Consider the following 13,485-nt stretch of genomic DNA (forward strand, 5'->3'; position numbering starts at 1 on the left):
ATTCCTCATTAGTGGGGCACCCGACGCATCCCCGCGCATAGCCACTGACATATGGGTCACTGCGATGTTGACACGTTATATTGGCAGGGCCTATGTCTAAATACGGAAGGAGGCACCGTATTTGTATGGTTGGACAAGTTCGACCACAAGTTTCATGTATTTTACAACTTTAGACACCAAGTTGACCATGGAAGACAAGTTTAGGCACCTCCGATGTATTGAACTCTCAAGGAAACTACACACGATCCAGCACTTATTTCAGGATATCTTGTTCACACCTTTAGAAGACTATCAGTATGTTTTCTGCCGTTTACTAGCAATCCAAAAAAAATGTAAAATTTATTAGTTCATTTCCGTGTCTTATTTGAGCTACTAATAAATATCGTTTGAAGGGACAATTACATTTGCCCTTAATTGGAACCCACAACTTGTCAAAGGACTTTGGCCGGACGGAAAATGTACGGAAGAGCATTTCTATAACCGCACTTAATGGGAGAGGGGAAAATTTGAACACACTTCGGAATTAGGGGTAAATGTGAGTTGGTGGTTCGAGTTAGGGGCTGAAATGTAAATGACCCTAGTTTGAAAGATATATTTGTGGTGGAGGAGATCAAAACCACATACATGTGGGAAGTATTTTGTTTGCGACTAGAAATATATTTTATATGTGGTTTACACATCGTGTTCAAAGAGCTCAACATTAATTTGAATGCACTTCCAATAATGTTGAAACCATTTCTGGACCGTGTGCATTCCACACATATTCCATTTACTAGGTAGATCCAGTCAAAGCAAAACTCATAGGTCAAATTAAACATTCAATGACATTAGCATTCACTCAAAGGGGTCCATACACTCCCACATCAATATAATCAACTAGTTTAAATTAAAGTTGTAGTTATTATAGACGTACTAGTTTTGCATTAGATGTCATGATCGTTCTAGTTGATGTGACCTTTATAATGCCCGCTCCATATGCATCTATAAGAATCAATTTTTCCGATGCATTTGGCAATCATACTTAACCCTAGCTCCCAAACGGTTAAGCATTATGGCCTCCAACAACAACAAAACATCGAAGGGTAAGCTGGTTAGCGTTGTCATGACTAGCATATCACTCCTATATCACATGCACACTACTTTACTAACTTATTTATATATGTCTGATTTGCCGTGCAGGGGGCAGTAGCAAGATGGTTACTCCACAGAAGATTCATTCGGCTTCACCAGCACCTAATACTCGACAACATGATGCCCGGAATGCAAGGGCTGCCGCGGGTTAGTACCTCTCACCGATGGCTCGAGTATATCCAGAGTTAAGTTATTTATTATTTTGTATTCGAATACCTGAATGTAAACTGATTTGATATGAGACGATGAGTACGAATGTTGTTATGCTGCTGTCATCGCATAACGCCGTGAAAATGCATCTTCTTGTACTGACTAATTAGTACCACCTCTTCCGTTCATGGATCAGTTGAGTCTATGCTATCGAGCCTTCGTAAATAGATAATATTTTTGGCATTGACACGTCTTGAACATGAATCCTAGATCATTAGCTTTAGTAGGCATATGCTGCAGAGAAACATTGTATATGTTTTTTTTGAGCTGCAAAACTCTGTGCTATTTGAAATATTTTTTGATGATAAATCTAATGATGCTTTTTTAATCTAGTTTTGGGTCCATCACAAATGGTTTTGAGTTCATCACATGCTCTAACTCATGCCTAAAAACCCTCCCCACATATGGTTTTGAGTTCATAACCACTGGTTGATTACCCATATGAGGGGAACATCACACACGGTCCAAGAGGAAGTGACAACCAGCCAAACAGTTGTAGTCCAATACCATGTTGTCACCAACTCGACAGAAACAATCAACACATGCATTCCGGTGGCACCAATGGAAAGTGGTAGTTATTTTCAATCGCTTCTCAGAAGAGGCTCTTTGACACAAACATTATAATAGGAAGTACTTGATACTCATATATGCTTAGGCCACCTAGCATCCTAGCCATCGATTTTATAGGGATAAAAGCCCAGTCTTCAATGGCCAAGGCTGAAAAAAAGGAAACTCCCTTTGTTAATCCAAATCCCACTGAAAACTAAATGGATCCTGCAACCACAATACAAGATATTTAAGGGAAAGGTTCTCAATTCATGATTCATCATTTCATATCGCTTCAGGATAAAACTTAACTAGGAGCATTTGCATACCCATCACTAGTTATATCTTCGTTTGACCGTTTCAAATCACGCCCACACCCACACATCGTTATAATTCCTGCTTGGTTTTCTATTTGAATTCCCACTAGCAATCCATCCTTGATGTTTGAAATTCCAAACTTTCAGGTGAATGACCCAAGACCCGCCTAATCTTTTCCCTGCACTCTATATTAAATGTAGCCAAAGATGTATTCTTCTTCTTTTAATCCTTCCTCATCCAAACATTATGTATCGTATATTTATCAAACCCCATCGTGGGGCCATTTTATAATTTGAGACAACTAATAAGTTTGGAAGAGATGAAAGAAAAACAATGATAATTTGAAGTCTCACTCCACAATAAGAACACATACCTAATCTCTTTTCCCTTCCTTGAATCAAGGGTATAAGTCCTAGGCATGTTATGCTCAACGTCAAGCCCAAGCATGTGAATCGGATAGAGCCTCCATGTCACTTGTAGGATATATTAGTATATCTGCAATTCGTTCCGTGAAACACTAGTTTGCACTAAAAATGAGTGTATTTAGCAAATCTGGATGCACGGTGTCTTCGACGGTGGAATCGAGACCCTCAAACTCACATCAAGGATTCCATATTAAGTACTAAATTTTATAGGGTCAAATAGACTATGGTCCTATGAATAAACGAAATTTGTTCATATAAAATAAATAAATGGAACCTACTGTCGAGCACCTATTCATAACTTCTGATAGAAAATACGGATGATAGATAGGATGAGGATAAGAGACACACAAGTCACGGAGCCTCCTATGGGTTATGGTGTCAAACCCGAGGGCCCAATGAACATGTGCCACAATGCGTTTAACTTCTTATACAAATATACTTCTTAAGTAAAAAAGTAAGGCTCTCTTTAATAATGAATTAATCAAGTTTCTACCGTTGATAGTGTCCAAAACTCCAAGATGGTCGGACCAAACCAAATGCCTTAGTTTATGCACGTTGCAGAACAGTTCTGTTGTTGATATAGCTTTTGGAATAGCTAATCGATCATGATGTGCGCTATAATACATGATAATTATGCCATAATTTGTTTTACGGGGCAACACTGTGTTGTTTGTATGCTTATACTCTTACTTAATTAATCATAGTAAGATTGTATTGTACTGGTTAATTAGCTATGTTCCCAATAAATTATTGAAGCAAAAAAAAATCCTATATTAGTAATGAGGAACATATATCATCCAAATTCTACCAGTAAAAATGGCTTGACTCGTTGAGTTAATCAATTAACATTTGTTCCAACTGGGAACGACGACTAAGGAACATCTACTATATGCACACATATACATCAGCTAGTCAAATCAAGAAAAGCCGCGATATGACAATTATACCATATGGATACCCATAGCTGTTATCGTGTAGAATATTAGGACCCAGCTAGCCAAAGATCTCCTACATTAACTCTCAAAAGACTTGTGCTAATTTGAATGCCAAGGTCAAGGAAACTACACATGATCCAACATTTATTTCGGGATATCTAGTTCACACCTTTAGAAGACTATCAGTACATTTTGTGCCATTTTCTAGCAAGCAAAAATGAATGTAAAATTTATTAGTACATTTTTGAGCCTTATTTCAGCTACTAATAAATATAGTTCTAAAGATATGTCTGTGGAGGAGCTGATCAAAACCAGATACATGTTGGCACTATTTCGTTTGCGACTAGAAATATATTTTATATGTGGTTCCCACGTGGTGATCAAAGAGCTCAACATTAATTTGAATGCACATCCAATAATTTCCAAACCACTTCTGGACCGCGTGCATTCCACGCATATTTCATTGACTAGGTAGATCCAGTCAAAGCAAAACTCATGGGTCAAATTAAACATTCAATGACATTAGCACTCACTCAAAGGAGTCCATACACTCAGACATGATTGTAATTAATTAGTGCAAAATGAAATTATAGTTATTATACACGTACTAGTTTCACATTAGACGTCACAATCGTTCTAGCTGATGCAATTTTTACAATGCCCGCTCCACTTGCTTCTATTAGAATCGATTTTTCCGATGCATTTGGTAATCACACTTCAACCTAGCTCACAAATGGTAAAGAATTATGGCCTGCAACAACTACAAAACGGCGAAGTGTGAGCTGACTAGCGTTGCAATGATTAGGATAGCACTCGCATATCACATGCACGCTACTTTATTAAGTTATTCATATATGTCTGATATGCCGTGCAGGGGCAAGTAGCAAGATGGTTACTCCACTGAAGATTCATTCGGTTTTGCCAACAACTAATACTCAAAAACCAGATGCCCTGAATGCACGTTCTGCCACGGGTTAGTAGCTCTCACCAATGGCTCGAGTATATCCAGAGTTAAGTTATTTGTTATTTTTATTCGTTTACCTGAAAGTAATATGATTGGCCATGCAGCGATGAGTACGAATCGCATTACTCCACTGGCATCACGAAATGCCGGTAAACAAGCATCTTCTTGTACTGACTAATTAGTACCACATGTTCCTTCCATGGATCACTTGAGTCTATTCTTTTCCGGCATTCACAAACAGATAATAATTTTGGCTTTGACACGTCTTGAACATGAATCATAGATCATGAGCTTTAGTAGGCATATGTCGTAGAAAAACATTGTATTATTCGAAATATTTTTCATGATAAATTTAATAATGCTTTTTTCATACGGTTTTGAGTTCACCACATGGCCTAACTCATGTCTAAAAACTCTCCCGACATATCGTTTGAGTTCATAACCACTGGTTGATTACCCCTAAGAGGGGTACATCACACACGGTCCAAGAGGAAGTGACAGGCAACCAGACAGTCGTACTCCGCGACCATGCTGTCACCAACTCGTCAAAAACAATCAACGCATGCAGGGGAGTGGCACCATGGGAAAGTGGTAGTTATTTTCAACCGCTTCTCAGAAGAAGCTCTTTGACGCAAACATTCTAGTATAAAGTACTTGAAATTCATATATTCTTAGGCAACCTAGCATCCTAGCCATTGTTTTTATACGGGTAACAACCCAGTCTTCAATGGCCAAGGTTGAGGCGGAAAAGGAAAATCCCTTTCTTAATCCAATTCCCAGTGAGAACTAAATAGATCCAGCAACCATAGTAGATGATATTTACGGGCAAGGTTGTAAGTTCATGATCCATCATTTTTATCCCCTCTGGTTAAAACTTAACTAGGCGCATATTCATACCCATCACTAGTCATATATTTGTTCGACCGTTTCAAATCACGCCCACACCTACATGTCGTCATAATTCCTGCTTGATTTTTTTATTTGGATTCCAACTAGCAATCCATCCTTGATGTTTGAAATTCCGAACCTCCAGGTTAATGACTGAACACCTTCCTAATCTTTTCCCTGCAGTCTATATTAAATGTAGCCAAAGGTGTATTCTTCATCTTTGAATCCTTCCTCATCCAAAGATTGTGTGTCGTATATTTATCAAACCCCTCCATGGTGCCATTATATAATTTGAGACAACTCATAAGTTTGGAAGAGATGAAAGAAAAACATTAATAATTTGAAGTCTTCCTCCATAATCGGAACACATACCTAATCTCTTTTCCCCTCCTTGAAACAGGGGTATAAATCCTAGGAATGTTATTCTCAAGGTCAAGCCCAAGTATGTGCATAGGAAAGAGCCTCCATGACACTTGTAGGATATATTAGTATATCTGCACTTTGTCATGTGGGACTAAAAAGGACTAGATTTAGCAAAGTAGATCCAGGGTGGCTTCGACGGTGAATCGAGCCGCACAAGCTCAAATCGAGGATGCCATATTAAGGAATAAAGTTTACAGGGTAAAATAGACTATCAGTCCTATAAATAAACGGAATTTGTTCATATAAAATAAATGAATAGAACCTAGTGTCGAGCTCCTATCCATAACTTTTGATAGAAAATATGGATGATAGAGAGGATCAGGAAAAGAGATGTGGAAGACATGGAGACTTCTACGGGTTATTCGGGTGTCCTGAGGGCCCGCTGAACGTACGTCACAGTGCGTTAAACTTCTTATAGATCTATAGTCCTTCAGTAAAAAAGGAAAGGCTCACTTTAAGAATGAGTCAAGCAAGTTTCTTCTGTTGATGGTGTCCAAAGCTCCAAGATGGTCGGACCAAAACAAATGCCTTAGTTTATGCACACTGCAGAATAGTTTTGTTATTGATATAGCTTTTGGAATAGCTAATTGCTCATGACACGGTGTTTTCCGGGGCAATTATGCCCTAATCTGTTTTTCGGGGCAACACGGTGTTGTTTGTACGCTTCTCCTGTTAGTTAAATATACTAAGATTGAAATGTACTGGTTAATTAACTATGTGCCCAATAAATTATTCAAGCAAAAAAATTCCTAATTAGTAATAAGGAACATATATCATGCAAATTCTAAAAGTAAAAATGGCTTGACTCGATGCCCTAATAAACAACTTTTGTTCCAACTTGGAACGACGACTAAGGAACATGTACCATATGCACACATATACATCAGCTAGTCAAATCAAAAAAAGCTGCGCTATGACAGTTATACCATATGTATACCCATGACTGTTTTCGTGTAGAATATTAGGACCTAGCTAGCTAAAGATCTCCTACATTAACTCCCAAAAGACTTGTGCTAATTTGAGTGGCAAGGCCAAGGAAACTACACATGATCCAGAACTTATTTCAGATACCTTGTTCACACGTTTAGAAGACTATCAGTACTTTTCTGCCGTTTCTAGCAAGAGAAAATAAATGTAAAATTTATTAGTGCATTTTCGTGCCTTATTTCAGCTACTGATAAATGTAGTTTGAAATATATATCTGTCGAGGAGTTGATCATAACCACATAAATGTGAGCACTATTTCATTGGCGACTAGTAATATATTTTATATGTGGCTTGCTTGTCGTGTTCAGAGAACACAACATTAATTTGAATGCACTTCCAATAATTTCCAAAACCATTTCCGTATTGCATGCATTCAACACATATTCCATTGACTAGGTAGATCCAGTAAAAAAATCATGGGTCAAATTAAACATTTAATGACATTAGGACTCACTCAGAGGAGTCCATAAAATCCAACATCAATGTAATCAACTAGTGGAAATTAAAATTTTAGTTATTATACCCGTAGTAATTTTGCATTAGATGTCATGATCGGTCGAGTTGATGCAATTTTTACAATGCGCGCTCCATATGCGTCTATAAGAATCGATATTTTCAACCTAGCTCAGAAACAGTTAGGCATTATGGCCTCCAACAACAACAGAACGGTGAAGGCTCAGTTGGTTAGCGTTGTAATGATTATCATAGCACTCCTATATTACATGCACGCTACTTTTCTAACTTATTTATATATGTCCGATATGCCGTGCAGGGGACAATAGCAAGACGGTTACTCCAATGAATATTCATTTGGCTTCGCCAACACCTAATACTCGACAACAGGATGCCCTGAATGCACGGGCTGCAACGGGTTAGTACCTCTCACTGATGGCTCAAGTATAGCCAGAGTTAAGTTATGTATTATTTTGGATTCGATTACCTGAAAGTAATCTGATTTGACTTGCGGCGATGAGTATGAGTCCCATTACACCAGTGACATCGCGTAATGCCGTTAAACATGCATCTTCTGGTACTAATTAATTAGTACCACCTCTTCCTTTCATGGAAAACTTGAGTCTATTCTATCTGGCTTTAATAAAGAGATAATATTTTTGAGATTGACACGTCTTGAGGGTGAATCCTAGATCATTTGGTTTAGTAGGCCTATGCTGCAGAAAAACTTTGTATACGATTATTTGAGCTGGAAAACTTTGTATTATTTGAAATATTTTCCATCTTACTGATATATAAATATTTTTATACAAGTAATAAGATATAGAATTTTTTTGCTTCATGCCATCTATCAAGTCATTTATTTTTTAGTCTGTGGTTACTAACCCACGGATGCATGTATATACAAACCATTTAACAGATATATCTTCTGGTTTTTCATGGAGAGAGGATTAGGCCCAGTGCTTGTACCAGAAAAACCAATTAATCAGTATCACCTCTTCCTTTGATGGATCACTTGAGTGTATTCTATCCAGCCTCTGTAAATAGATAATATCTTGACATTGACATGTCTTGAACATGAATATTTGATCAATACCTTTAGTGAGCGTATGTTGCCGAAAACTTCGTATTATTGAAATATTTTTCATGATAAATCTAGTAATACTATCTTTCATCTTAAAAACATGAATACTTTTATACTCATACTAAAAATAGATAATTTTCTGCACACCATCTATAGCGAGTCATTTATTTTTGAATCCGTGCTTAGTAACCCACAGACGCATGAACTAACCATTAACCTTATGTAAATTCTGATTACCCATGGAGCAAGGATTAAGCCCTGTCCCTGTATCAGAGATTTGATTGCTGGGAATAAAAGTTATCATCTATATTCTTTTATTAACTAGTTGATGTCATGCAGCTAGTGGTATGCCTGCGAGTGGAAGGAAACTATCCACAACAGAGAAGGAGAAACAAAGCCCGGCATCTTCTACTGGTTTGTAACTTGTCACTCGATTTAGAGGCATAGAGTCTGCCTATGTATACAATACTCCACGGCTTCACTTATGCATACAAGATCACTTAATTAATCTCGTTTAAAAGATAAACATAGACTATCAAATCAATTTTACTGGATCTATCATGAAATAAGTATTCAAAATGTAATGATTAGGTATTAATATATGTTGATATTTTTGCATGTAAACTTGATCAACATTGAAACAGCTTTATTTTAAAAAAGAAAAGACTAAATGGCTTTCTATACATCAACAGAGGGAGTACTAATCAACTGATATCACACTAGACCGCAGTGAATATATATGTACATTACGTGGCACCTAATTTTCTGCTCTGCATTTTTTTATCTAGGTTCCGTTCCATGTCCAAAATGATTTTGCTAAAGTTTCTTTTGTCATCTCCCTGTGATCTTGCGTGCATGCAGATCAACCTAGACGTCATGCCCCATCATCATCAGCGAGCAATAGGAATGGGCAGTCATCAACAAGCAGCAGTCAAAGGGGGCATGCGGAGTGTCATGGTGCCGGAAAACCGAAGTCTGCAGGAACAAAATACAAGTGAACTCTATAGTATCTTGCTTATGGATGGTAATGATTTATTGCTCTATCTATGTACATACTTTGCACCTCAGAGACTTTGTCTGATTAAAATTAATCTTGTTTTTTCCTCAGGCAAACTATGATGCGTGTAGCAGTTCAATCGTCCGATCTTCATTGTACTCTCTGATAAATTGGTTGTAATTTAGTCGCTACGTAAGTGGAACCAAGAGAAATATATGAATCTGTTACATGTAGCGGTTTGTAATTGCCTCTCAACAGATTTGCACAATGCGCCTAGTCCATATTTATGTTTTGTGTATTGAGTTCACATATATTGTATTTGGGATTTGGGGTTGCACTAATAAGTATTTGAGATTGTGTAACTCGCAAACATTGTACATTTATCTTAAAGTATTTTACCATGTATGTTAAGGAATGAAAGGTGTTCTGCCATATGTTGTTGCTCCAAATAAGTGCGCGCAGAGCGCAACCAGGCTTGCTAGAACAAATGAGCGCATGCAGCACACGTGGCACTGGCCAGGACGATATGAAAAGCTCCTGCCCTAGCCGTGAACCTCACCTCCAACATGACATCATGAATGAGCATGGAAGAGCGCTCGCCAGCACAAATGTAGGTAAGTTTGATTCGCCAGTCTAGGTGATAAGTGCCTTTGGTAGCGAAAATATGCCAAACGGAGACCGAGCTCCATGGAGGCCTTGATTTGAAAACTTCAACATTCATACTTTTCAGTTTCAAAAACTTCTGAAAAGTACACGTTTACCTAGAGAGATAATGTACATGTTGTAGATTTTCAGGTCGAAATAGGCTAAAGTGAGAGCTACACAAAAAGAAAATCAGGGTTGCATGTGTATTGTTCATCCTCAAAGTCTGTGTTTTTATTTTGTGCAGCTCGCAATTAAAGGGATTTCATCCTGAAATTTTATACACATACACATTACATCTTTGAATTTTACAGGTACGCACATATACATCACACACTAAGGCCTGCTCGGTCTCCAAAATGCCCTGCTCGGCAGCGACAGCAAAATGCATGCACTCTGTTCTTATATAGAAGTCATATTGCATTTGGGATTGTACTAATTATAAGTATCTGAGTGTGTGTACCTCGCAATAACTGTTCGTTCTCTCAAAGTGTTTTAGCATGCATGGTAAGGAGTGAAAGTGTGGGATTTTTTACCAGGTTGTCTTGAAACACAATCTTTACTAAGAAAAGTTTCACCATGGAGAAGTTAGATGTTTATATTACCTCCTTTTATTCCCCTTTATGTGCTGGAGTTTTCTCCAGGTTTTTGTACCTACTACAGATCACCGTTTGTGCACTCTTTAAATGACGCATTGCCACACTTATCTGATGCCTATCAGATTTATGATTTTTTTATGGTGTCCACTGGATCTATTGCAAATTGGATATTTTTTCTTCAAATGTGGTGTGTACACACGGGGATGATTCTATCCCAAGATGGTTAGCAGCTGTTATTTCAAGGAAGTATCGATTTGTCATCTCTCTTACAACCAAGAGCTTTGATCCAGGATCAAAACGACGATTCTATCTATCTGTCGTTTAAAGGTTGCTACACAGGATTCTTGTATCTATCGGTGTCCCAAGACGTGCCTTCGTCTCCACGTTGACGCATGCATTCCATAGCTACAAGCGTACGTACGTGGGATTAGTGAGTCCATGTGCCATACGTACCTACCTACCGATCAGAAGAATCTTCTATAAATATAGCTATAGGCTCATGCACGGCCACAACCATCTAGCTCTTCCATAGCTATACCCATCCGCCTCCCGGCCATCTGCTTCCGCGCCGGGCGCCGGCCTCGTAACCATGGAGCTCATGCCAACCGTCTTCTGCCTTCTCCTCCTCGTCCTTGCACAGGATGGTATGCACATCATAAACTCCTTATAGCCTTGCTTTTGCTTTTAGATATTCGTTACTAGCTCTACGAGTATACATGTTATACTTCGATCTCGTCAAGTTTTTCATGCATGCACTGAGACATGATTGATCTATCTGACAGGGGCTCGTGTGGAGGCACGAGGCACACCTTCGGCTGATCAGGGGTCAAAGAACCAATGGTCCAGCATGTTCGTCTTCGGGGATGGCTTCGTCGACAACGGCAACCTCCCAGAGACCAACACATGGCGTCAATGGAGCTATCCCTACGGCTCCTATCTCGACTCCCGTGGATCTGCGACTCCTGTTCCAACTGGGCGCCTTTCCAACTATTGGATTCAATCTGACTTCATCGGTACGTATTCAGTATATATACTGGTATGCTAGTACCTAGCTAGATAGAGAATTTATTTTTGAGCACGTACAACCTTATATCTAAGATCATTCAAAATAATCCATCATATCAATGCTCTAGATAATTTAGTTCCGACCCTTACAATCTTATATGTGTTCTACTAAAAATAATCCTTCATATTTATTGATTTATTTCCCTTGCAGCAAGGATCTTGGGCCTCAGTGAAGCCCCTCCATCGTACAGGCTCACGCCACATCTATCTTGCGACCCATCTGGCATGACCTTTGCTTTCGGCGGCGCTGGCGTCTATGATGTGCCGGACAAGAAGGTGCCGACCCTTGCCACACAGGTCAATGCTTTCACGAGGCTACTCAATGCCGGGGTCATCTCAAGACAACAGCTTCAGAGCTCCGTCGCTCTTGTCTCCATCTCCGGCAATGACTACATCACTGGTGCCAACGTCGAGAATGCCTTCTTGAGTAGCTTCGATGATGTGAGTAGTAGTTAGCAGACTCAAACTTACAAACACTAACCAGTCCGCAATTACTATATACCCATATTCTTACGAAGTAACTTCTCTTCCATGCAGATCGATAGTTATATTGGGAATGTGACGACCGAGATTGCGAAGAACGTGGGGAAGCTACAGAGGCTAGGTGTGAGAAAGGTACTAGTGAACAACATGCATCCCATTGGCTGCACGCCTTTGCGGACTAGTTCGAGCAACTACACGACATGCGACCTTCTGGCCAACTATGCCGCAACTGTGCACAACATCAATATAGAACACCTAATGGGCAACAAGAATAATGCCCACATACTGGACCTCTACACTGCCTTCACCGACATCGTCAATCACGCCCCTGGTAAGTACTTTATATGTCTGCACGCGCATGATGCTAATTAAATCAGATTTCACATGTATGCATTTTATTAAACATCTGTTGGAACTATGTGTATGCAGGTGAAGGGTCGGAGCAGTCAAACAATTTCAAGCACAAGCTGACACCTTGCTGCGAGGCTTCCACCGAGCTGGGGTACTGTGGACAGGTTAGCCCTTCAGGGGAGCGCCTCTACGACCTATGCAAGAATCCTGACAAGAAGTTCTACTGGGACGAGTCTTACCCGACAACTGCTGGGTGGGAAGCTGTTACAGAGGCGCTAGAAGAACCTTTGAGGGAGTTCCTAGATCGGGACTATGTTCCATGATGCATTTGTAGTTTAGGTTTAGCTCAATCCATTGCTTGTTGGTGCAATATCTTTTAGCTAGGTTAGCTTTATATAGATAGTATTCGTATTTAGGAAGAAACTTGTGAGTTTTTGTTTCCTTGTGTTCCATGAACTTTGGTCTAGTTGACTTCATGTTTTAAGAAAGGTAGTCCTATTATATATGGTGAATCTAGATTCTAGCGTGCATCTATTTGAGGAGCTCGTGGGAGTTGCAGCAAACAAAGAAGGTGCTTGGCTGATAGAGTGATAGGTTCTATTTGTGTCAAGATTAGATATATAGCATTGCATGTGCGATCTTTGGTCTCAAAGACTGCGTTTTAGTCGATTGAGGTAACGCTCCACCTGGTGCATCTCGTGCTGCTCTTCCCCGCGCTGCCTCCATTGCCTCGCGCATGGTTGGTTTGCCGTTGCAGGGCATGGCGGTAGCACGGGTGTTTGACACAATATTATGGGTTCCAAGCCAGCTCATTTCGACGTGGCAAAGACGACAAATACGCACACTGGCACTCGCACACCAGACATTCGTCCAGCTTTCTCGGCACTTCTTTAAGGTCTTTGTTCAGGTTCTCCATTCACCATGTACGCCTCGGCTCGCCAAGGCTGTGTCTATGTCGTCGTTCCCATATGTCTTGTCGGAACA

At 39.6% G+C, this 13,485-nt stretch overlaps 2 protein-coding genes across 2 annotated transcripts; both read left to right on the forward strand.

Annotated features, from left to right (window-relative positions):
• The first annotated feature begins 1,228 nt into the window (after window positions 1-1,228).
• On the forward strand, window positions 1,229-9,793 carry LOC119335328. Its single transcript, XM_037607462.1, has 7 exons — window positions 1,229-1,278; window positions 4,440-4,538; window positions 4,634-4,678; window positions 7,600-7,698; window positions 8,704-8,778; window positions 9,226-9,388; window positions 9,473-9,793. Exons 2-6 carry the CDS (start codon window positions 4,454-4,456, stop codon window positions 9,360-9,362), a joined length of 441 nt encoding a protein of 146 aa, XP_037463359.1. The 5' UTR covers window positions 1,229-1,278; window positions 4,440-4,453; the 3' UTR covers window positions 9,363-9,388; window positions 9,473-9,793.
• Window positions 9,794-11,139: 1,346 nt separating this feature from the next.
• Window positions 11,140-12,936, forward strand: LOC119340666 (GDSL esterase/lipase At3g09930-like). Its single transcript, XM_037612588.1, has 5 exons — window positions 11,140-11,246; window positions 11,385-11,615; window positions 11,819-12,108; window positions 12,205-12,481; window positions 12,580-12,936. Exons 1-5 carry the CDS (start codon window positions 11,192-11,194, stop codon window positions 12,822-12,824), a joined length of 1,098 nt encoding a protein of 365 aa, XP_037468485.1. The 5' UTR covers window positions 11,140-11,191; the 3' UTR covers window positions 12,825-12,936.
• Window positions 12,937-13,485: the final 549 nt, after the last annotated feature.

Source organism: Triticum dicoccoides, chromosome 7B, assembly GCF_002162155.2.
Source record: "Triticum dicoccoides isolate Atlit2015 ecotype Zavitan chromosome 7B, WEW_v2.0, whole genome shotgun sequence".
Classification (NCBI taxonomy): Eukaryota; Viridiplantae; Streptophyta; class Magnoliopsida; order Poales; family Poaceae; genus Triticum; species Triticum dicoccoides.